At 34.7% G+C, this 26,669-nt stretch overlaps 1 protein-coding gene across 3 annotated transcripts; it reads right to left on the reverse strand.

The window, feature by feature from the left end:
* Positions 1-3: 3 nt before the first annotated feature.
* On the reverse strand, positions 4-26,548 carry LOC106182007 (dual specificity testis-specific protein kinase 2). 3 transcript variants are annotated; one of them, XM_013566613.2, is made up of 11 exons: positions 26,347-26,548; positions 21,983-22,364; positions 12,823-12,944; positions 10,683-10,731; positions 7,800-7,946; positions 7,497-7,579; positions 5,992-6,076; positions 4,849-4,932; positions 4,501-4,587; positions 3,941-4,109; positions 4-3,734 (listed from the first exon to the last, which is right to left on the reverse strand). In XM_013566613.2, the coding sequence occupies exons 2-11, from the start codon at positions 22,349-22,351 to the stop codon at positions 2,623-2,625; spliced, it is 2,307 nt and encodes a 768-aa protein (XP_013422067.2). In that variant the 5' UTR covers positions 22,352-22,364; positions 26,347-26,548; the 3' UTR covers positions 4-2,622. The 3 variants fall into 3 exon arrangements, with proteins under 3 accessions (XP_013422067.2, XP_013422066.2, XP_086861210.1); XM_013566612.2 differs by lacking the exon at positions 26,347-26,548 and adding an exon at positions 23,752-23,983; XM_087005084.1 differs by lacking the exon at positions 26,347-26,548 and adding an exon at positions 23,474-23,715.
* Positions 26,549-26,669: the final 121 nt, after the last annotated feature.

Here is a 26,669-nt window from a genome sequence, read left to right on the forward strand (position 1 = left end):
GTCTTGTGTCCATCTGGTATATATGAATATTTATTTATTGCTTGAAAAAATTTCAATATTTATAACATGTATTAAGGAAGTAACTATAATAAGAATAATAACTGATAAATGCACTTCCAACATCTCAATGACCCATTTACATTGCTGAAATAACATATTTGTCTTCCTTTAATTCACCTTGACCTTTGCAAGATTTTCTATGCCAAAAATACTTTTCATAACATAACAAATCACAGCATTCAAGATGGTATCTTCAACATATACCTGTATTTCAGATTTATCTGGGCCAAAAATAATGAACGCCACAGATCTGCTGCATGTTTAATGAGACAAAATTGTGGCTTCAAAAAACAGAAAAATTGATATTTAAATGGTGCAATTACATGTTATACCTTAGACGCTTCAAACAAATTAACCAGAATTTTATTTTCCGACCATCAAGTGACAAAACAGATGCTCAATGCTAACAATATGAAAGATGCACAGACCATAATTGATAGTTCAACAGAAGTGACTAGTGACTAGATAAGCTTTATCCTTTTAAATAATTCCCTCTACTTGTCTACAAAATAACACAAAAGGTTTATAAAATGTGACAAGGTGAGAAAAAAGGTTCTTCAAGAGAAAAACATTTGTATGCAGTGTATTTTTTTTCAAAGTAAACTAGAAATTAGACAAGTTAAAAAGTCTTTAAATAAATTTCATGATTATGACTAGAGTTTAATTAATGTACAAATGTTTTGGTGTATAATATGAAGTTGCATGTGCACTGTGATAAATAATATATGTAATTAAATAAAGATTACATGAAAACTGCAGGGAATACATAAGAGAGTGAGACATACAAACAAATATCCATTATGCCAGACCCTAAACTCTTTAAATTTCAATAAATGGCCATTTGTCTGAAAGTAGCACAAAGAATACTTACAAATAATCATAAAGTTGTCTTAATGGGCATTAAAAGTGGAGCATTATCTTTTATTGCTTCACTTTATTGGCATTTTTTTTTTACACAAAGAAAATAGGCTATGCAACAGTTACAGATTAATGAATACAATAAATGATAATAGAAATAAAATGGTCTTTGGCAATTAACAATATTCATTATAACAATTTGCATGAAATTGAGCAAATGCGAATATTTTACAAAACATCAATTTGGACTGAGAGATAGTTACTGTGGATTTCATAAAACACTTCATGAAACTAGGCTACCCTCGCAAAGGTTTGAAAATAAAAGAGATTGCTTCAAGTTCAATCTCCTAGTTCTTAAACTCAATTTCCCTTTGTGTATAACTTCATTCTTAACTTATAGCTGTTTTCTAAACTGTTTTACCAGTTTAGAAGACAACATGGTAGTAGGCAGCTGAAAAGATGAGCATGGTTTGACCTTGCTTTTTTTATTGCTTTCACAGTAAAACTGTAATGTCTAAACTCTGTATCTACCTGTATATGTATATATAGTATGAGTACTTTCTTTTATTGCCTGAATGCACTTTTTGTTTTTTTTTTTTTTTTTTGGGGGGGGGTTGTTTTGGGCATCACAACCTAATCTCTCAACATACAAATATCATAATACAACAAATTAAGTTCTTGGATAATACACAAATAAAATAAAATGCATTATTAACATAATGTCAGACATGCTACTTTGATTAGCTACCCATATTAACAGTGTTGACATCGAAGTAGCAAAATTGGATAAATTTCTGAAGAATGTTTGAAAAGAGTGCACAAATCTTTTCAAAACATTTTTCCTGTTTTTACCTAATTAATGGAGAGAAAACTGCATAGAGTTGAACATATTTGCTTTTTCCATTCATCCAACCACCCATCCATACTTTCATCCATTCACTCGCCTATTAGACAAAACACTGACATGTAAAATATCAGACTTTTATAAACCATTAAGTCTCGACCATACTGCAGTGCTAAAGTACTGTATACTTCTACGACACACAGTAAACTCATATAACATTGCAATCTGTGAGCCCCAACAGAATGATACATTCTTCAGAAATAAATCCCACCAAATAATGCAAAACATGCATTATGCAATGTCTACATGATAACTACAGCTAAGTTATTCATATTTCATAAGAAAAAAAGCTGTGCAGTTGGCATTTTCCATTTCAAAGTTTGAAATATAAATGGATATTATGCATCTAAGACTCACTTTTTGCCACAACTGAATATACCCACTAACTCGCTTGATTAACTTATTTTCAAATTGTAATTTACAGCTCAAAACTTAACCATCTGTTCATTCTTCATGATTATTAACAATTCCAGTATTATAATAATCAAATATATTTATCTGTACAAAATCAGAACGTCTCTTTCACAATTCAGACAAGCATCACAGTTAAAGTGTATAAAACAACTTGCAATATTACTTATTTTCCATAAAAGAACAGCTGAATAAGATTCATTATTTATGTAACTGTCATTGATCCAACACTTCTACACTTATAATACCTGTATTCAAAATTAGTGTAGTAAGGCAAAGAATAAGTTTCACTAAATCAGCTCTCCTTGTTTTCTTTTAAGCTCTTCCCCATTCATATAGTGTCATTCATAAAATAATAATTTGACCCTTTGGAGTATGTATTTTTTTCTTCATTTTTCACCGTCCCATTTGTTGCCTTGGTTTTTCCCTTTAGGTACAAAGCTGTAACTGCTACTGCTGTAAGACTCCCTGTACTCCTTCCTGTTTTCAAACTTCTGTTGAAAATACTTTGTCCTCTCAGCCACAATTGACCGAGTGGACTTCGGCTTAGTCTCCCCATCCAGACCCTCTGCTGTGGCCCTTGAATGCCAGAAATCTTGATCTAAGTCTGGACCATAGCTGGACAATGAACTGGCTGGAGATAGAGCCGTGGACGAATCATCAAATGACATAAATGACTCTGAAGAGCTGCACGACCTTGACCCTCGATCATGCTCCACAATATGTAGTTCTGGGAGGGCCTCTGAGGTAGTAGGAGTGGACAGTTTAGGAGAAGCTAGGGGTATTGTGGCATGAATTGGTTGTATTAGATTGCTGTCCATGCTAAGCTGCCGAATCCTGTACACTTTCTTGGATGACCGTGAGAGTTTCTGGGATTGCGTCTTAATACCCAGTGCACTATCCACACTCCCAGACTCATCATGATCTTGTAACTCTGACAGCAAGTCTTCACCAAAGTTCTCCTTCTCTGGAGAAGAAGGCTGACAAGTCAAAGGCTCTACACACTCAGAGCTGATTGTTTGGGGTTGAGTATTAGCACCAATGAAGAAAAATTTCCTTACAAGTGTAGGCGAGTTGGGGACGGAGTAACATTTCCTTCCCCACTGCTGCCTTATTAGTCTAGAGTATGCTGCATATTCATCTTGACTGATAATATTACTGCTACCTGAAGGGCTAGTTGGCCCTGGGGATTGCACATTATAGGACGTGGAGAAGTCCCTCCTAGGGGCACCTAACAACTTTCTACCATCTTTAAACTTGTGGTAAGAAGCAAATGGATTGTTTTTGGTTGGAGTATAGAACGGATCCTCTTTCATCATAGCCTGCCCTATGATTTGCGGGGTGACTGGCATTTCAATGCAGCTGTGTGGGACCATCAGGTTGCCGGATTTCGTCAGACGATCCATGCCCCTGACCTTGACATTGTGCATTTCAGATACATCTGTTGGAGTGGATAAGTGATCCTCATGGGACCGAGACCTCTTCATGGCAGAGAGATTACCTAAAATTTAAGAAAAAGAAAATTTAGTTCAGATCAAAACAAAATACATTTATATAACATAAATGTGCATATGCATGTCATGTATAAAACACCTTCCTGATAAAAAAGCTTTGGCAGTCTATACACTAGTATGTGTTTTCAAAATATACCAATTTTTCCACTACAAATGGCATATACATACTACTTAGCAAATGACAAATACGTACTACTTAGCATAAGTAAATTTCCATTTTCTGAGAAATCTTCCACAGTAATTTGATCTGTGTCAATAAAAAGTTGCTCCTTTCTCTCCTGGTCTACATTCATGGCATGAGTTTCTATCTCATTCAGAGGCTCTATCAACTCCTGAAATGATGGCCTCTTCTTCACATCCATCTTGAATAATAAAACCAGAGTATTTAATTATATATGATCAAAAGCATTGAAAAATAATTATTTTCTTCTTCTGAGAACAATTTTAGCGAGGGTCATAAAACAGGAATTTCCCCTTAGTTACAGATCTTCCCCTCCATAAATTTTCTTATACTTAAAATATTATTAATTTATTTCAGGCAAATGATGATGAAGAACTACTGGTCTCGGCCTTTTTCTTAGGATGTAAAACGATGTTATAGAAAGGTAAAATGCTGTAGAATGCTGTAGAATGACTTTTACCATTCTGTTTGTAAATGCATTTTTGTTTCTATCTGATTCAATGGTAATGAGAGTTTCACTTGGAGATTTCAGTTTAGTAGCCATAACATGCATATGATAACCCATTACTCACCTGACAACAGGTAAATGTTAGCTGCAAGAAATCCAAAGGACAGTCACCCACCATTTCACTGAAGGCCACATAGTCAAGGCCAAAAGTCTGCAAATTATCAATAACAATCAATTAAAAAAAAATTATACAAGTAAAATCAAATATCCATATATGTATGTAGTTAAATTTAGATTTCAACCTACAAGCAAAACTTCAACGAGCATGCATACAGCTTTGTGAATTCCATCATCGGAAATTATCAACTTCTGATATGCACCAGTCCTCGGAATCATTTAGGTGTGCACTGTGCTACAAATCTCATCTACCACAATATCTAAATTCTCTACAACTTCTACAACTTGCACTCACCTGCGTTCTGGGTAATATATCTGGATCTGCTGGTATTCTTGCTATCATTTCACACAGCACTATGCCATAGGAAAAGACATCAGCCTAGAGAAATGAACAATAATATGGGTATTTTTTGAACAACAGGACAGTCAAACCTACCAGTTCATATCTAAGTTGACAAATACATTAAAATAGGAGGCTACATGTGTAGGATTAATCTAGGGTTTGATTTTTGAGATATGAATATGATAAATTTTACTGCTTTACGTTTTTTTTTTACACCAGACTATATCTACAGTTTCCAGATCAAATCCTGCAAAGGATGAACTAAGATTCAAACTATAAGATAAATCTCATTTCATCTCATAGTTTGGATCTTAGCTTTGCTAGTATAAATAAAATACTATAACTCTTGTTATCATTTTAATGATCTCATCTAAGAGAGGTTGATAAAAATAATGGGAATCCACTTAAAAAATGATGTTCTCAGTTTGTCCACCAGATACATCAAATATTTCCTTATTATGTTTTAATTAAATAAGTAAAAAAAAAAATTCAAAAGCATAGATCTAAAATTAATTACTGCACGTTTTCTGCATTTTGAGGGTAACAATCAGAATTTACATTGATGCTTTTACTATGCCCTTACCATATGAGGAGAAATGCAGTGGTAAATTACGATGTAATAAAATCAAAAATCCATTTACATTTAGATTAGTTCATTAGAAGCAGACATCTGGTAGACACACATGTATAACACTTCAATGCTATCAGGAATCATCTCATACAGTGATCCCACCACCTGCGTCTTGGGGACTTAATAGTAGAATAAGGCTGACATGTTACCTAGCTGCACTTTAACATGACTTTATATTCATGACAGCATCACCCTCATGAAAAAAATCAAACTGCTACATTTTTTATTATCTAATTCACCACATAAAAGAGTGGTATGTTTATATGTTATGCAGTTTATATAATTAATATGGATCTAATCATTTAGGATCTAATCATTACAGGAATAGCCCATTAAAAACATTCAATAAAACAAGTGGGAACATCATCTTAGTACCTTTGGGGAGTAAACATCCTGTCTTCTGATGAGTCTGTTCAAAGGCTAGTGCATTAAGTGCTACATCAGCGCACATGATGGTTACATACCTTTTCAAAATACCTCTCTCCTCTCAGACACTCTGGGGCCATCCAGTAGGGAGAACCCACAATAGACAGCTTCTCATTTTCATTTCTAAAACAGAATATAGTTAGGACCTTAGTTTGAAAGAGGATCATATAGTTTTCATCCTGAAAAAAAAAAGTTTTTTGTTGAGATAAAAACGTGAAAAGGGGACTTCAGTTGATCTGCTATTACTATATAGATGACAATGCTCGCTGACTTACTAATATCTTTTCATAACCAAAAAAGAAAGGTTACACCAAAGATATCCCAGAAATCACATAGACCCTCATAGTTAGTTACAGGTTTATATTCCATTAAAAGCAATCTGACCATCTGATGACATCAACAAGGCTATTTTGGTCTTAGTTAGCTGAGTATGAAAACAGTTTCTAACTAACAATCTTGTATACCCATGTAAAATAGCATAAAATCTGAACATACAGACTAAATTTGTGGTTCACCTCTATTTTGTAAATTCTCAACCTATAGGATTTTACCTGTATCCCTACAGGCCAGATGTAGTAAGACAGCCATGAAAAGTTCATCATTGATTCTCCAATACAAACAGGTGCCAAGCCAGAGGTAGTAAACAAAAACAACTATTTTCCCCTTATCAAATTATGACAACATGATATATCTACAGCACAGGAATAAGATACAAAAGGTGATATGAGGGTAAATATTTACAGGCAATGTGCCTTTAGGATAAATAATGGGCAGGTACTTCTTTCACAGTTGTAGTATACAGGTTAATTCTGACATATTTCAAATACAAAATGCAACAAAACAAGATCCTGAAATGAACAACAATTCAACTGCTGTGAAAGATTACTATAGAAGTGTTTGAATACTTAAAAAAAAACCTCTTTACGATGGAAAATGAGCAATGAAAAAAGGTGATTGACCAAATAATATCTAGAGTTCCAATTTCTGTGAAAGCTAAACATAAGATTACTCAAAGTTGGCACTAAGTGCAAGTAATTACATTTGGTATTTAGAGAAAGAAGGCATTCCTGGAAAGTCAGATATTTATCGATCATCAACACTTCCCCAAAGGAGAAAGACATTTCACCAAGTCAAGAAAGTTATTGTTTCTTGCACTTCATATACCTGAGAACATGTCATGTGGAGGTAAGGAGGTAACTAAGCTGTATAACTACAAGCAGACCTTCAGCCTTGTTTGTAACATCACTAGTAACTGGGTGCAGGGTTTGTATCCTTGACAGTAACAGATTTTTGAAGGAGACTACCAAGCAATTTGCTTCTCTTATGAGCAATTGCATTGTAAAATGGCAGTATCCGTCTTTGGTGAGGCAATTGACATTGGATACATATATTTTGAAGTCTTAATAAAAAATCAGCGTTTTTACCTTTGTCAATACCTAGCAAAAACAGCGGTAATTTGCTGTCCACTTTTAAACATATGGGGGCATGTGCAACATGCAACTTAAGTATTATTTTGCTGCCTGATTTGTGAAAAAACACTTACAGTGGATCGGGAATCTTTGCTGCTAGACCAAAGTCTCCAATGACAGCTGTCAGCTTGTCTTCTCCTCTTCTGATTAACACATTCTAAAAAAATTTAAAAAATAATAATAATAAATAAATAAATAAATAAATAAATAAATAAATAAATAAATAAATAAATAAAATCTTAAGAACTGCATCGCCATGCAATTTCTGGTGATGTCAGAGATACACTGATTAAAATAAAACAAAACACATTGGATTTTTTAACAAAGTAATTAAAATCTTTATATCAGTAATACTATGAAAATCTATACACAAGCACCTTTGATGTGAGGTCCCTGTGTAGGACTCCTCTTGAGTGTAAATATTTCATTCCCTGTGCAATATCTGTGGCCAGCCTTATCCTCACCACCCAGGGTAGCTCCTCATCACTGGCCAACACCTGCTCCAGGCTGCCACCATCCATGTACTGAAACAACAGAGAGGAGAATGACCTCCAGGTCAAAAGTCATGCTCAAGGTCACTAACTTAAGGTCAGGGTCAAGCACAAGTGATATCCAAACGTTTTACCTAAAACCCATCTAAAGTAATAATAAATTGCAAGTATTCAGTGGCATTTTATCTAAGGAAAAAGAAAGGACAGAAGATCTGATAACTTTGATGCAAAGGCTACTCTGTTTTATTAAGCTTCAATACACCAAACGAAATGATGATTTATATCTGCAAAAATCAGGTAAATATTCTTGGCTATATTGTTATTCCTCATGTTCCAAGTTACTAATCAGTGAGATAAACACCTACGCTTTCTTTCTCCTCTCGGAGGACAGAATAACCAAGCACGCTAAGGGAATGAGATATTCTTAATTGCACATAGGGAAAACTCTACAGTATCTTATTTCCAATTGTTGAGCTGTAACCCTCCTTTTACTCTATTAGTATTGACAGCATTGATGGAGTTGTGCACTTTGGAATATAACTACATCAGCTAATGAAATAACAAAGTACAATCCTTCCAAACAGTTCTTAATGTCTAGAAAATAATGATCTCAATTTGGAACATGAATGGGAACAATCAATGTTGGGAAAATAGAAATTGTTCTTTGTTCAATAAATTACAGACTTTGAATGAAGAAGCTCTAACATATCTTATAACAGAAGTATCCAACGTAGATTATTGTTTGTTGAAATAATCACTTCTTATATCAGAAAGCAGCAGACAGTTACAAATCAATAAATGCTTTCCAACTGAAAAATTCAATTGGATGGTAAACTGATCACATGCATCTATTCATTCAAACCCCTAAAAAAACATTTGTACAAAAAATAAGTTAGGCCCGTCTTTGCACTGCAAGCCTAAATCATTCTGATATATATCTTACAGCATGTTTTGTATCTAGGCACCTATGTAACTACTTTGCAACTGATGCTGAAAACTTCCTAGTACCCAAAAGTCAGCCGATTATTTGCAGACAAAACAGACAACCTGGGATTAACCGTGTTTGTTTTACTTAGCCAGGAATACCTCATCATATTTCTCTGCAATGATTACAGACCAAAGATGCATTCTTGCATGTCCGTTTTAGAAATAAATCACACATACTATTTTCAACAAGCAGACATGCAAGTTTTACAATTTGGCCGGTATTCTTGGGTACTATAACTGTGGTTTTAAAAAGTAAAACTCTCTTGTTCCGTAAAACAGGTGTGCCCTTTACTTGCACTGGAAAAGTGGAAAGATTACATACTACTAAAAAGCTACGCCTACATGGACTTCAGTGTTTGTATTATAAAAGCTTTTCCAATGTGCCCTTTACACATACTGTCTTACATTCAATCCAAATACCATTTGTGCCCACTTATGGGACTTCATGCGGAAATTCAGTCAAAGATAGATATCATAAAAGTACAAAGTCATGCTATCCATTGGAAGGGGGGGGGGGAGTTAAAAATATATTTCTCAACTGGGTCAGGTTTGACTGATATTTTCAAAGACAGCAGCTGTTCCCAATCCTCAGCAGTACAGTAGTACCTAATTCTACAATGTAACTTATATTATACTTTTTACACATGAAAACTGCAATACACTTGACTTCATATGTCACTTTGGTTGTGGTAAGGACACAATGTAGACCTACTGATCTGTGCTTCTCAGTTGGCATATAGGTACAAATTATGGCAATAAGGGAAAGATATAAAGAAATCAGCATGTCTCATTTGGTATTAATGTTGACATACACTACCCAACAACAAAATTCTCTAATCTTTTGTACTCACATTTTCCCTATTTTATTTTCTCCTTTTTTTTTATCTATATAAATTATGTAGCAGGAGCAACACTTCCTGTATGGTGAACCAAAATCGGCTTCATGGTTTCACAGAAGGTGTGTGTGTGAACTGCTACATACCTTTCAGTAGTTCTTTTCTATTTCTGCTCAGTGTAATCAGCAAAGTGATGCAAAACATTTTGAAAAAAGAGACTTTAGTGAGAAAATTCTAAATATATCGAATACGGAAAAAAGAGAGAGGAGAGTGTCAGAAAAAATTGCCCAAAATAAAAGTGGTGAAGAAAAACTGCCATCAGTATGTCTTAAATATCAACACGGCATTGACCTGTTCTAATTCTAGACTTTGAAAAAATGAGAGCAGCAGAAAAACAAGGCAGGCTCACCGATACCTAGACTTCAGGTGAAATGCTGCCAACAACTAAATGTCTATGGTCCATTAAACACAGTTTGTGTAATACAAAAAACCCAAGGCATGCTTTTTTTTTTTTTCCTCGAAATTCAAATCTTACAACTCAGAAGTTGTGCATTCAGTTAATGATTTAGCAAATCAGTTAATGATTTAGCAAATAAATAAAAATATAAATAAATAAAAAATGTACTCCATTTTACTTTAGAGGTTGAAAATACCATCTTACTTGAAAAACAAGCAGTAAAATTAAAGATCACTGAAACTATGATGTCATGCAATGGTTTTGAATTTTAGTCAGAACAGTCAAAATACTTTAAATATCAGATAAGGCAAATATGAAGGTAGCCAAAGTGCAGTCAATGGCCATAATCACAATGCTGTGCAAATAACTCCCCTTTAATAACAAAATACTACATATAAATTCTCAGAATTTAAATAAAAGTTGCTGCATGCAATACTCTGACACTATACAGCTATACTTGATATAACATGTAAATTTAAACAGACATACCTCTGTGAGGGCATGGAGCTGGCCTTGATGAACACAAACTCCCATAAACCTGAAATGTCAATGTCAACATATAATATAAATTATTATTCAATAAACTTAGAGTATGATATTATATCCTATAGTTCAAAGTCTGATAAAACTATCACTGGCAATGATATATCTTGCTGGCATCACCACCAAACACAATTTTGACAGATGATGTAAGTTGTAATCCATGATTTTTGGTTAACATATATTAATCAAAAAGATGACAAAAATATGGCTAAAGACTGCATTAATGCAACTTTTGGTGATATCATTGAGGACATTGGCATTAAGGTTTTAAATTATATAACAAATGCAATTACTGACTTTTGGCCAAAATGTCATTTTTCTGACCTCTGAAAAGTGACACTGACCTTGGCTTTCTTGCAGAAAATTAAAATAATATTTATTTTTAGTACACCAATCATACAATACAGTAATTTCCTAGTTAAATTTTTTTTATTCACCTACTAGCAATGAAGTAAGGCCAAGCATCATTTTGGATGGTGGGAGAAGGGGGGGGTCCAACATAGGATATAAAGGTTCAATTGTGATGTCAATAACAGGGATCACAAATAAATCATAGTCATTGGGAGTAACGAAACATTCTGGGGGTGGCAAGGAAATTGGAGTCCACTGGGAGTCCCCTGATACAGAGGATGGCAAGAAATTGGAATCGCAGGGAGTACCCTGGGATAGCAAATGTATTCAGTATAACTTCACTGAAGTCAGTAGGAGTGCTAAGGTACTCAGAGTGGCAATAGGTAAGCTGTAGTAGAAGTGGTGTTCAGGAACCAATCTGTCTGTGAAAGATAGCACCAACCCAATGCTCCAGTGAACAGAGTCATGAGATTGAGATATACTGATGAACTCGATGCTGGAAAATATCCCACTTGGTAATTATGTACCAACTAATGATAAAATAGTAGAACTTACAGAAATGCTAGTCCAGAAAAACAATCTTACCAAATAATAATAATTATAATAATTAAAATGAATAAAATGAATTTAACTCTTAGTTGTTATAAAGTGGAAAAAGAAATGAGTCAACACACCTCAGGTACAATTGGTACCATAGTAGAAGCAATCTCATTTACTTGCATTTAACTATATCAGACTCTATCAGACTGAAAAACACCATGTGATAGGTAAATCAACCTACTAATAATATGTAGCCAATTAAGAACAGTAAATAACACTTTGTGGTCAGGGCAAGGGGCTCCAATATCTGCTTCTCCTTTGATCTCCAAAAAGGCAATATTTGCAAGGACACTGAACTAAGCATCCCTGTGAAATGCACCATGATCGAAAAACCTTTTTATTGAGGTAGCCTTAATCAGCAAAATGTCTCATAATTCAGCACAGATTTACATAGTAAGAAGGTGCAGTTTCTTAAATCTTGCTTATTCTGAGTGATTCAGCAGCCTGTTGACTGTAAACTGACATTTTATTTCTGTCAACATCAACTCTTTCAGTTAGAAAAGCTTATGTGAGGAAATGAGGACCACAAATTTAGAGTATCATATCTTTTCCAACAACTCCCGTTTAAAATACTCTAAAACCACCAAGCTGACATCAATTTCTATATCTCGATTTTGGGTTGTAACAAAGCAGGAAGGAATGGATCAAGAGTTTGGGAGCCCCTTATGATGGAAAACTGCCAAAAATGTTTATCGCATTAAAAAAAAAAGGATGCCTTATATCTTTTTTATTGGATAAGTATGCTGGGACTCATCAGTATAACTGCAAATTATGAACTTGCATTCAGGATAAATATAGCCTTGGTAAAATAATATGATTACTTTACAGTTTACAATGATCACAATTTGTCATGCAACTATCAGGAATGATGATGTTTGACTATAAACTGGCAAGCTGATGGTAACTTATATTCAATGTCTACTGGTTTGGATTAAGCACCTATCCCTCTCATTGATGACCCCCCCCCCCAAAAAAAAAAATAATAATAATAAATAAATAAATAAATAAATAAATAAATAAATAAATAAATAAATAAATAAATAAATAAAACACAAATTATAAAATAAAAATTGACATCAAAATGTCAAATGTAGGTATAATAACATATGGAGACAGCAGATGTACTGAAATATACCTGAGGATGTTTGGATGTGACATTTTATTCATCAATTGCACTTCCCGCAGTACATTGGGTCTGTTGCTGAAGCTAGTGTTCATCTTCAGGACCATCACTTTGCCTGTCATCTTATGTGTTACCTGGCAAAGAGAATAATGAAGACTTGTTAAAATTTCACAACTGAAGATTTTTTTAAAATAAAAATATGGGTAAATGGCCTGGCCTTTTCTATATACAATAGAATGTTAAAAGTACACAAGGTATATTGTTACCTGCCAATGGTGCAGTGTCTACATTCAACTCTGATTACAAATAAATGACTCTTAAACAGTAACATATCTTTCTGAACTGCTGAAAGGCATAAAATCTTGGACAAATAGTTGATAAATTCACCTTAAAAGACATTGTGCAAAATGTAACAAACAGGACAGCAAGTGAGAGACTCTATTTCATTTTCTTTTTGCTAGAGAACACAAAACTTATAGATAATTGTTTTTATTTGCTTTTAAATATTTTCAAAGCTTGCTACAAAGATTGACTAAATACCATTATTTTAATCTACTTGTTCATCTTTGTCTATGATTGTATAAAAAGATATTACCATATTTGTGGTTTCATAAAACTTGGGTTTGGTCACTCTTTTAACAAACTTTACATACAATTTTCCCATTGTCTTTTTTGGTCTCAGTCATTTAAAACCAATTACTTTGAATGGCTTCTGACATAAAAACAAGAGTTCTCAAATAGCTATTCCTTGTTGGCATTCACAAAACAATACAACAGAGTCTGCTAATCAGCATGAACCCACTGTGGTCAATAAAAAGTCACTCGAACCCAACTTACACCTGGTAAGTGGCAAACCTTGTAAGCTTATCTATCACTTTGACAGCAGGTCAATATTTAAACACCAAACCATTGATTAATGGATAATTATATATTTTAGAGTGATTAATCAGTGCTCAGAGCAGTGCAAGTTCCCAAGCCCGTGGACAAGTCAACTACATGGTTTTGGAGGATATAACCAAACAGCAGGATGTCTTTTTATCCTACGGTAGCAGTTTGTGTCAAATAAGTCAAATTGCTTGCAGTCTGTATCCCCAATTAAATGCAACCTTTCACTCTGTATTAGCACAAAGTTCAGTTAACTTACAGGTGCTTGCCAGTATTCTCACCATAGTTGTTTGATGGAACCATTTTATGCTTCACAGAGATTGCCACTTTAAGCTTCCCTTAGGATGGTATAACAATTTCCTTGGTGAATAGCAAATTACTTTATCAATATGCATACACTACAGCATCTTACTTGGCTAAAATCCACAAAAGTCCATAATCGTAATCTGTCTATTCTACTAAATTAGACAGGCAAATGATCTGCATAAAACAATGGACAAAAATATCAATGAACTGGCTTAATGCCAGGCTAAGTATTAGTCTGAATAAGGACTCAAGTGTGGATTGCATCTGCAGACAATCAAGAACTTTTTCTTACATTTTTCATTTTCTTACAAAATCTTATCTTCTATTGTTTCTTTTATGGATGTGATTTTAGACGTGAATTTAATTTTGATTATTTAAATATAAAATAAAATTAATGTGCTTGTGAAGGAAATCAACCACATTAAAAAATATTACAAAAATTACATATCAGATATGTAAACTGTGATTCTCTGTGAACTAATATTATGTTAAAAGGTGTTTGCCAACAACATTACTCTATTCTCTTCTCGGTGTTTACTTTGACGTAGAAAACTGTAATGTACCCCTTCGTGTATTATATTACCCAAAAATCTATTAGACTAAAGAGGTTTTCACTTGAGCAGATTCTTTATTCCATAATACAATCAAACAGAATGGAGGTATGACATTAAAGCCACACTTATCAGTGAAAGTGGATCCAGCTTTCATCCCATCCGTCAACAAGAGGTGGACAGTATATGAAAGCCAGATTATCACCAGACTCTTAAATCTGGCCTCTCCCATTTTTTTTTCATTTTGATAGAATTCACACAAAGTACACATGGAGGCTAGTAGCACTGCTGTACCGAATGTACATATTGACAATCTTTTCAGTCAAACCACCCTGTTTACACATGAGTACAAACTCAAACAAGGCATCCTCCACCTTTCAAAAGATAAAGATTATGTCCACTTGACACTTGCACAAATGTACAGATATCAAGGAAAGGTGCTGGAAATTCCACTGAAATTCCCACAAGCATACAAAATCTACAAAATTGACTGTGAGAAAACAAAATAAAGAAGAGAGAGACAAAGAGCACATGAGTTGTACAGCTACAGTTATAAGAGTCCGCCTACAGCTCACTAAAGGTGACACATTTGACATGACAAATGACATCTTAATAGGATCTCTTGTTTGCACATGCTGGTATGTCTGCTACCATAATAGCCCTGATCTATTTAGATTACCATTTACAGAAGGTTAAACCTTGATTGCCTGGTGCTGATTCTCCACCTCAGCTGTACCTGAAGCAAACTTGACAAAAAACGAACTTGCAACACCAGAGAGATTAGTTATTCCTTTTTAATATAGAAAAGGGCATTTGCAACTTTTACAAGAAAATAAATAACTGTACAAATACCAGTAAAGACAACTTTAAAGTAACATAACAAATGTTTTTGAATTATAAAAAATTCTGACAGTTAATTACCCCAAATTACTGCATAATATATTTATTTCTTAATATCATTCAATACTGTGTGGTAACTTCATGCTGGTCACTGTCATTGTTCTGCAGGCAGTTAAATTTTACATGCAAACTGTCTTTTGTAATAAAATCAAAATCAGTTATGTATTTGCAACAGAGATAATTTGACACCTACTCAAACCAATTGTTAAGAATGATAACAAACAGAAAAAGTCCCTCCAGATTCTTTTAAAAGTTACATCACATAACCACCTTTATTTCTGTAATGTGTTTGACATTTATTTTTAGCATATTTTTATATGGCACATGTACACAGTCTAGTATCATGTATGCACTCAACCAAATTCTTGATATAACATATACTTGTATTCAAATGCGTGTAAAGAAATACAGCTTTCTTCATGCACATAGCTGTCTTCAGAGGCAAGACAGCACATCAGAAAATCAGCCAAATGTATCTCCACCTTTTGACCACAACAAAACCAAGTGGTCAGCAGTTTCCCCTTCACAGATCAAGTCCAAGCACTGTCATTACCCAAGTACAAATGCTACACCAGTACAAACATTGTCATTACTCAACCAGTAAAGAAGTAATGATGTCATGATGGCTTCATACTTCTGCATCGACCCTCCGTGAACCTATCATTATTCTTTGAAGACTTCATGATGGTATCACCTTTAGTAAATAGCACCAAGCAATGACCAGTCAATTTTCTACATCACAAATCCAGAAAGAGCACATTTTTGCACTCTGAGTGACCCGGCAACTCATGACAATGGTCATTTAGTCAGACTGAGGTATATTGAGACACCAAAAAATCCCTTATCTAAGGAATTTGTAGCAACTTAAACGGTTCAGATTGATATTTATCTCCAAAACTTGTGTCTGATATTCCAATGAGAAAAACTGTTTAATGCATGAAAAAGCTCAATGGAAAATTAGCTTAAATGTTTATATCTTTATAAATACATCAAACATTTTTCTAAGAACAATGCATCTCCTCCTATTTCTCTTAACAATTAAAAACCACCAAGCAGCAAATTATACTTATGGTATATAATCACCTTAACACAGATAATAGTACAAAAGTCCCAAATCCTAAGTCTTTCCAATTTTTTTCATGATATCCATAGTCCAGAAGGTAAAATAAGACATAAAATATATAATAAATCCAGTAGTTGGGTGCATGTGAGAAGGTAAAATAAATAATGCCTCAAAATTAATCCAGCATTTCCGGACTAAAATGGTATTATTTGGTTACTATTATCCTTTCCTGATACACGTTAATCCCTCTTTTCTGGTGCTCTCATGCCTCTCTGCTTCAAACAAGAGAACAGTCACTTCTTTACAACTAAATCTTGGTTATGTCATTCTTCCTTGCTAGTCCATTTACCCTTTCTCCAAGTGCCTCCACTACACCCTAACACTTCCATCAATCCGCAGTCAGTCATAGCTGACCCCAACAAATGACAGTATTGTTGTAGAGCACAATCTTGGAACAAGATCTTTTATTTAAATTTACAACTGACTGCAGGTCTGACTTTCATCTTCAATCACTGTGGCCAATTACACAATTCCTCATTGATTATCCAAGATTTCACACTTTTGGAAACGATAAGGAAAAACCTCATAATATTGAACGAAATGCCGTGTGCTAGTATTACTTTCAATTCACTTGACATCCGTTATTTTGATTCCCTTCCAGATTTGCACACTTGAGGTTTTCAAGAACCATGGGTTTGCACAGTTTGCTGCAATACAATTCATTCATACATTTATAATCAAAAATAGATGGTAATTGCACAATTTAAGACTGTTGTCAAGTTTTTTCCATGGAGTTCCTAGTTAATGATAATGTCATAGGGATAATATAACACAAATACCACCACAGTGGGACTTGTGGCTTGATAATGGCACAAAATGTTTAAACAATTGTGTATTTTGTGGTGTAAAATGGTTACATTAACCCAATTCACAGTCACTAGAGTCAGTCAAAGAGTACATCTGCACAGACTAACAAGCTGGCTTTCTAACAATGACAACTGTGCCAAGAATGACAATTTTGGGGACTATTCTAAGACCCCATATGTCCCACTTTTATTAACATTTTCATCCAAAACCAGCTTTTAACGTCTGTGTCTGTAGCAGCTGCATTGTGTGTGTGTTCGTCCAGTTTAGTTTGGAATGACAAAGCATTATTAACTTTCTATCAACACCTCTGCATGAACATAACAATGGTACTAAACACTATCCAATTGTAACTTATAGACATGATGTAATATATATAATGCAGAGATTGAACCTTAAATCATCAATTTCAAAGTGCCATAACTCGCCATGGAGTTATGAATAATGTGTTTTAATGACAAGCATAATAACAGAACTCTCAGACAGGTCTTATCAATGCAATTATGAGGCTTTGATTTGTCGATAAATGATTTAAACAGGCATTACAAACTGGCTCCCCAAACACTGATGTCTTCACTGTTATACTGATCCTTAACTAAGCTGATTAATTACCTTAACTGGCTTTTGATAATAAGATGAACTGGCCGCTGAACATTCTCTTTAACAATATCAGTTATATGTGAGAACAGTCAAATATAAAACCTCTAGCAAACTTTCATTAACACAAAATATGCAACCTTGAGAATTATCTCTGAATAAGACAGCACAGATTTTAGGAAATTAATACAAGCTTAGGATGTCCCGACATTTATTAATTCCTAGTCTTTGACTTTATTGCCTCCTCATCTTTCACTAAAAATTCCTAAGAAGATTTTGAAACCAAGTGGGCCAGCCAGTCCCAAAGCAATAAGGAAATTTCCTGCACACAAGCCTTATGTCTATCATGTAATGTTAAACCCTTGGCAATAAGGTAACAAGCAAACCCTGACATTTCCTTCCAGCCAGGTGTAAAGTTACCAGAACCAACAGTTTGCAACCAGTGCTCATCAATCCACATTACATACACAACACAGGGGTAGGTTAATTTAGCTGCAGAATAAAAGTGCAGTTACAGTGAAGATAAATCGATCCTTCTAGTTAACACCCTTGGTTTTATATAGGTGCATGTAAATAAAAAAAGACAAATGTCTTCTCTTGACTTACCCTGGGGGAGGGGGGGGGAAGGGGGGCATGGCAGGGAGTTATATACCCCATTCACACAATGCTCAGTTATCCGGATAAGTTGCGAATTAGGGCACAATTCGAATAAATGCAGTAGTGTGAACGCAAGAGGATTTCTGTAATGCGAATTTTCAAAATCCTGCAAGCGAGGTGGATTTCTAAGCGCAATCCAAATAACTTACCGGAATCGACACCTGTACAGATCTTACTGCACATGTGTGCAGAAAAGTGCGGGTATCTATGAATGCTTGTTTATTACTTTAGCGATTGCACCAAGCATATTTGGAGGTCACCACTCACTACAACATGAGGAAACAAACTTATTTTGCCATCTTATACTTCTCAAGAATGCTGGAATGTCTTTTGAGTTGCATTTGTCGTCACAAATTTTTGTTGGTATTTTAAGATTTCCTGTGCAGCGCATGTGCGAGTGTTCAAAACAGGAAGTTAAACCTGAAATTTTCAACGTATGATTGGGTTTCGTCAGCGTGTGTGAACGCAATACCGAATCGAATTCCTCACGAAAAATTCGGATTACAGAAATGCGCATTTTTGCAACTGTAGTGTGAATGGGGTAATAGAGAGGCAGGATGATGATCTTAGTTTAATCAGTCTGCATAAAGTTAAGAGAATGGTTGTGCAGAGTACGGCCACCATATCTTCTATGTAAATATGCCTTTGGTCTATAAATATATGGTCTTCTACAAGACTTCCTTTATGGCAAAACATTACATTTGTTTTCAGCTAATAAGATGGAACAATGTGCTGTATTTAGGGGATGGCAGTTGGTGGTAGGACTAGGAAATACATTCACTACAACTGAAGGCTATTGTCCTGCTTCTGCAATTTGCCCTTGGTTTGATTCAGCAGGAGATATGTAACTGTCAAAGCTTGAAATTCAATTACATTACCTAATTCCAACGTTAATCACTACCATTGCCAACATCCATTTAGCTTAAATGACACTTTGTTATTAGCTTTATGATGTCTGAATTATGATTAATAACTATTTTGTGAGTATAATTTGATAAGATTCTTGTATCCTGTGGGTATAGTAGCAAATCTGCCAGCACATCTATGAAGCCAACATCTGTGTATCTGGCTGTTGGTGGAGCACTTCAGTCACAGACACCAGCTGTGCAGCGTATGAGACAGTAAATGACTCATCTAATAATGATGATCCTAAAAAATGTGCTTTTTTAAGAAGTTACGACAACAGTCTTTGTTGCATTGGAACCAATTTCATCATATCTTTTTGTTTACGCATGGACTCATTTTTTCAAGCCTTCAAGAACGCACCCTCCATGCTACCTGCACTGTCAAGTAGGAAAAGAATGTATTAATCCAAAAATCTTAAGTGAAAGTTGATTTTAACTTTATGGAAAAACATTTTGGTCTACTTTAACCCAAGTTCAATTTGCAGAAGTCCAGTTAAATGTTGGGCCTGTTTTGGAATCACTAAGGCCCCATTCCCATAGATACCATTGGTCTACGACCCAACTCTGCAATCAGCTGAAGTGAATGACGAGTCTCCTTCTTGCATTAAGTGCAATATGGAAAAGCTGGGGATTATATGAGTATGTTGAAAACAAAAGGATGGCATGTCATTCAGTTTAGTGAGACTCCCTGCAGAGTTAGGTCGATCCACAAAGACCAACAATGTCTTTGGGAATGGGGCCTTTAAAAAAAAGGGCCAACCTTAATAGACAGCCAATTGCTACTATATCTTATTGGATTACTGCAGCTTTATCACTGATCAAGATTTTAAATTTTGACCAAGTTCTTTGGAGAAAGAGGGACCAGCTTATCAGAATTAACATTTGATTTCACTCAGCTTAGATCACAACTGGCATTTACCAAAATTACTGGTTTGGGGACATCACTTCCAAGGATGATAAAAACCCACCCACAAGCAATACTTGTACCTGTACATTAGTGAACCTGTTTAGAATATGGAAGACTGCCCTATCAGTTCCACATCTTGGTATGTCTCAAACATCTCTACTTACAGGTTGAAATGAGATACTTGGTAGTAATTGATAGTAATTACCCCATAAAAATAATTGCTGATAGTGATAGCCCATGGATGAAGAAATCCCCTGTGTTGTGCAACTCTGTTGTGGAAAGAATTGGACTACGAGTATCATGTTGCATTTTCAGAAAATCGTTGAGAAGCCGAAAAGGAGCTGGGCCTTACCAATGAGTGAGGTCTGGTGAACAAACTACAGAGCTAGGCCACTTAACTCAATTCTTTGATTATTTAAGACATCTGTAATTTACTGCTTGTGGTGATGGTTTCACCTCCCAAGCTACTGGTCTTCAGGTGTGATTTCACTTGATGAGTTGCGACAAACACAGGCACTGGTAAACCCAGTTAACTGAATAAATTGAGACCAGGTCCTAGTATTATCAGTGTAACACAAAATCACATACAATATTATACATTGCCTCATAGGAGATTATGTTACCCTGTCTGGTCTGCTAGGAGAAATTATGAAATCAATTACCAGATAAGATGGCAGGAGGGGGTTTAAAAAGTCCCTCAATACTTAGACTACAGAACAGTATATCAAAATGAAATCTTGACAAGTGTACTCTTGATATAGTTTCAAGGGATCAAATATTAAAAGTGCTTAAAATCCTTTTATGTTTTTAACACTATATTAATCTACAGAAACTTTTTACATAGCAAAATAAATAAATAAATAAAAATGAAAAAAGAAGAAAAGAAAGAAAGAAAAGAAAAAAATCTTCATTTGCATATTCTCAAGCAAGCCTAATAAATTATTTTTTCTCCACAAAGAGAACATAAATGAATTTTTGATATCATCCCCATTTTTATAACTTCAAAAATGATATGCATGCTTTTCTTTTATCAAAACTGCTCTGCAGTGATATTAAATGACCCATGCAAAAAATATGTTTATCCTAACAATACAGCATCAACTGAACTCAACTGTTTTGCTACTCTAAGGTTGTTTACACAATAACTGCCATCTAAAACGAAACTAGTTCACCTAGTCTAAAACATTTTGAATGTCTGAAATGATGATGAACATAAAGACACCACTTTAAAAATATCTCCAAATAATATAATGCTGTACCAAGAATTCTAATCTAACAAAAACCAGTCAATATTATACAAGATATGGTACAGAATGAAACCGGATCATGAAAGGAATATATATGTTCAGCATTTTAGCCCAAATTCTTAACTATTTCTAAAACAAATTTGACTTATAATGGTAAATCGTTTGACATTTGCCTTAAACAAATTAAAATATATTTAGCATTTGGATAAAACCCACAATGCTAGAGTAAACCTTGCTACTCAAGTTTCTTTGCATTTTGCTTTGAGCTATTTTACTGCACGCATCCTTACCTTGTAGACCTCAGAGAAGAACCCACTGCCCAAGTTCTCACAGTAGAAGTCATCTAGCCTATTCAAGGATGCTACAGCATGTTTCAAGGCCGTGCATGAAGCCCCTGGTCCAGGGGTAAGACTTTGACAACTGTGTGCTGCAGAACCCTCTCTCCTTGCAGGGGAATTTGAATTTTCAATGTCAAGTTTACCAGGTTTAGGCGGCCGTTCTTTTGCATTGTCCAAGTCTTGTCTTGAGAGAGTGGGGGACCATTCCCTGGAGGTTTTCTTTGGGTCTACTTTTGTGGTTTTGGGTGACATTTCCCTGTCCAAACTTCTCCCATTACCTACTGAAGGCACCCTCCGAGGCATTAACTCATTTAAGTTCATCCTAAACTGGTGCCTGCAATGAAAAATTCAATCATTATATCAGGGGATCCACTCTGCTTTGTTCAAGTATCTTCTATGATTACATTAACTGACTGTCAGAACAAATAGAAAATGACCTCTGCCCAGGACACAATTTGATAAAGATGACAGCAATAAAAAACATGCCAAGTACACATGATACCACACTTAACTTACAGAGAGATTAATGCAGAATTCAACCAAATATCAATCTGTGGAAATGATAATTTCTGAGATTATGCATTAAAAATATCTATTTAAAGCTAACGCCAATTATTATTTCATACTAGAACACATAATATCCGTATACTAAATCATCATTCAGAGTGAACAAAAAAAAAATTCACCATTCATAATGCTGGCTTTGAACTAACCTTTTGTTTTAATGACAATTACGATAAAACATAAATGACCCTGACAGCAATAATTAACTTACTGCACTCAAACTGATTAGAAACACTTCAGTAATTATTTAGCCAATCAATACTTCATCGACAGAGTGATCTTCATTTCTACATGATTAAGTACCTAAATCATTAGGTATTAATAAACAACATTGAACTTTGTGTAAATAAACTAGCAAGGAATCAATCTGGAATGCCTTTCTTCAGCACAACCATGAATAATTCACCCAGCATCCCAATTTTCAATTATGTAAAAATCTGAGAGCATCACTTCACTCCTGCAGCCATTTTACATTTGTGATAACTTTATTCCAATTAGTGAAGTCACTGACATTTTTTTTTCATTTAGACATTTAGCTAAAGTGGCATCCTTCTGATTTTTTATGCATTAACTCAAACTACCAATTGATTACATGTCTGTGATCCTTGAAGTTAACTGGCTTTAAAGGTCATTTAATCTGAAGTCAGACAACATGTGATTCAAATTCAAAACTGGCATGCAAATTTTGTATATATATTCCACATCAACATACTTTCCCAAGTCAATTGTAAGAAATTTAAAAATACATTAATTATGAGTTGATTAGAGATCCCATATTCATCCACAAAGAGGCAGAACACGTACATCTTCAGCGAGGCAATCTACACTATAAAGTATTCAATAAAATCTCAAAAAGACATTAAATACTCATACATGTACCTTGAAAGGAGCACACTCAAAAAAGAACGGAGTGTTCTCCTCCTACTGTGTGCCTATACTTGCTTCTTCAAAAAGCACACAAACTACACATCAATCCTATCTCTAACTCAGTCCTCTAGCTTCTGTTCACCAACTTCACAGTATGTTCAAAGACTGCGATATTCAAGGAAAACACTATCAAAGGCTGAAATGGTTCCACTTCCCTTACAACCAATGAGAGGTCCATAAATAATGCCCTAAGTTATCTGCCTTCTCTTCCTTTTCATAAATCATAGTACCTGGTGCTCATAGGTGAGGCACATCCAAATAGCTTCCCTGAAACCACTTTCCCCCAGACAGCTTCACAGATGTTTCTTCTTTGATTTACTAAGCTGTGTGTCCTCGGGTCTCCTCTACCTGTCTCTCTTCTTTCTACTTAGAACTCAGCCTGCAAGCCCATTATCATTTCTATTCCCAGAACCAATGGTAAAGGGAGGCACGTGGGTACAATTTCATATCCTATGCACCTTTACTTCAACAACAACCATAGCTGAGGTCGATACCTGGAATATTCCCCTAGCTTCCGAAAAATATTAAAAATTCATACACAGGGCCTTGACATTCATATAGCAGTGCCCTGCAACCTGGCTCCTAAGCCAAGGAGCACCTTCACAGAGATTCTGACTGGTAGATTTCCAATGGGCCAACAGGTATGGATTATCCTTAATCTCTAGGAACAAGTTTAAAAACACTACCTGCTGATGTATTATTCATCACCCTGTACACAGCAAACATGCAATTTTCAGTTTGCTTCAGATACCCTGAGCTATATCATTTTACTCACTACAGTGCTCAATAACACACTCAAAAATTTAAACTTTCATCTATGTATTTCCACAAGAGCCAGGCTCAAGCATAAAAATGACTTGTCAGTTCATGGGTTTAACATAAAAAAAACAGCTATGATTGAGCACTTTTATATGTGATATTATGCTACAAGCCAGGATTTTCTATTTTTTATCTATTTATTTATTTATTACAATATGCATGGTATCATTCTCCATTGCAATGGGATTCGATGGAAAGTGAGTTGAATATCTGTCTTGCACCAATCGAGAAGTACACACCCTATATCAAATTATTCCCAATTTGAAACATACAAAACAAATCTGAAGAAATAAAACATACATGTACCTGAAGTTTTTTCATTACATTGTCTTTGTTTACTCAAGCACCCTAAATGCCTTCACAATATGTATTCATGAACGATGGCACATACCAACCCTAAATATGATAACATACAATGCCCCTATTATAAAACAATTTTTCTTTCAACATATACACAGAAAAAAAGCCAAGTATCACATTCCAAAAACTCCACTTGTGCCCACACAACCCTTCATTCAGCATGGTCTAAAAATATATTTTAAACAGAAAAGAAAATAGACTTTTACATTCATTTAAATTCCTTTCACCTCTTTAGCTCCCCATACAACTGGTTGTTAGTATAGTGATCCTCTGCATTTACATGTACCCAGAGACATCAACAAGGAAGTATGTGCATAATTTAAAACATATTTATGTCTCCTTCTCTCTTTCAAAATATCTCAAAAAGTTTGTATTCATGCTATTGAAATACTGTAAGGGAGAGTGAGATAAAAGTACATTTAAAATCATACACATGCTTCCTTGTTAATGTCTTTGGAAAGTTTGGATACATGTTTATGCACTTCAAAATAAAACATGTGACTACTAGTAATATTTTGATCTTAACCCAGGTTCCCTTATCTATTTGATTTCTCACATACATCTTCAATTATCATCACAGGATCATCCAGGATTAGATGTAATGTGCTAAATAAAAAGCTACTTCCACTTCCATTTACCAGTAACTAAGTGATTAATATAACTAGTAATTCAATCTAATTAAACCAAAAAATCAATGACTGACAGTAACATGAATAACAGTGGTCCTATCAATTTGACTGAAAACAATGCACATTGGCAAAACCAACAAAATGCTTTTATTACCTTGTATTATATCATGTATGCATCTGACCATCAAAATCTATTTCCAACAACTTTCAAAGAGTGACCCAGATATTTGTCTTTGGCTATCAACCTAATTTGGGCTATTAAATTGCAATCACTACAACTCCTAACCCCCAAATTTGTCAACTGGTTATTCCTCATTATTACAAATGTCATTTTAACACTCTCTGCTTGTGGTTAATTATTCAATAAACTACTGAGTACCTCAAAAGTAAGGTGTTAACATATACACAAATAAGGAATTAAGTTTTTACGTGACAATTGTAGCATGTCTACGGATTATGTGCTGTCACTGTGATATATCACTAACATCATGTAAATGTCAACAGCAGCTAAACTGAAGTCTGCTTTGTGATGGTAAAAAAACATATTGTTCAATATAGCGACAATCATTTACTATTTCACAGTAGAGATTTATCATCTTATTAGAACTTTAAGATAGTTGAATTCATCTCTAATAGTTCAAATGCAATAACTATACTCTCGTCTGTTTAATGTATCTACTGTCTATGTCCATTTACCATTATTAAAGTGATGAAAATATCAGAAATTTTGAAAAATCCAGTTACATTGTATATGCATCTTTATTTATTATTTTGCTAATTCTTAACATTCATTCATTCAGTTAAACATTTCTAATTGACAGGGCATCTAGACTATGTAAAGCATCAGTTAACCTTGGTAACATAGACTTATGGTACAAGATGAAATGTTACATTAGGTCTGATGTTGCAAATGGCATTGTTGACTTGCTAGAAACTTCATCATAACATCGACAGTCTCCAATTAAGTGAAGTAAATACTGCGTAAGGCAGAAGACAGAAGTCAAACAGTCAACTCACCTCACCACTCAAGATTTCAGAGTGGCATTGTACAATTAAGAGTGTTGAATATCTTTTGGCCTTCTGACGTCTGCAATCATCTTTCGCGTTTGAAGAAATTAAACGGCCCCAATGGCCATGAAACGCAAAGATAGCAAGAAACTCAATGAAGCCGCGGTAGCCATGACCTGCTTGACAGGCTGCAGCTAACTATTGGATTCACTACGAAGACGACCGAACTCCGGAACGGATTTTCGCGATAGCGATGATTTCTTAGAAAATTTATTGACCATATATTATAGTTTAGTTTAGATATATTATACCAAACCATCCAAAACACATTA

The sequence above is a fragment of the Lingula anatina genome, chromosome 1, assembly GCF_051362555.1.
Source record: "Lingula anatina isolate TDL-2025a chromosome 1, LinAna3.0, whole genome shotgun sequence".
Taxonomy (NCBI): Eukaryota; Metazoa; Brachiopoda; class Lingulata; order Lingulida; family Lingulidae; genus Lingula; species Lingula anatina.

Bases quoted from the DNA above. Each gene is read 5' to 3' on its own strand.
- LOC106182007 (XM_013566612.2), bottom strand. The intron at 4,588-4,848 runs GTGAGTGCAAGT...GATAATTTGCAG, and splicing joins ATATATTACCCAGAACGCAG to ACTTTTGGCCTTGACTATGT. The intron at 3,735-3,940 runs GTACGTATTTGT...CTTAAATTTTAG, and splicing joins AAATTTACTTATGCTAAGTA to GTAATCTCTCTGCCATGAAG.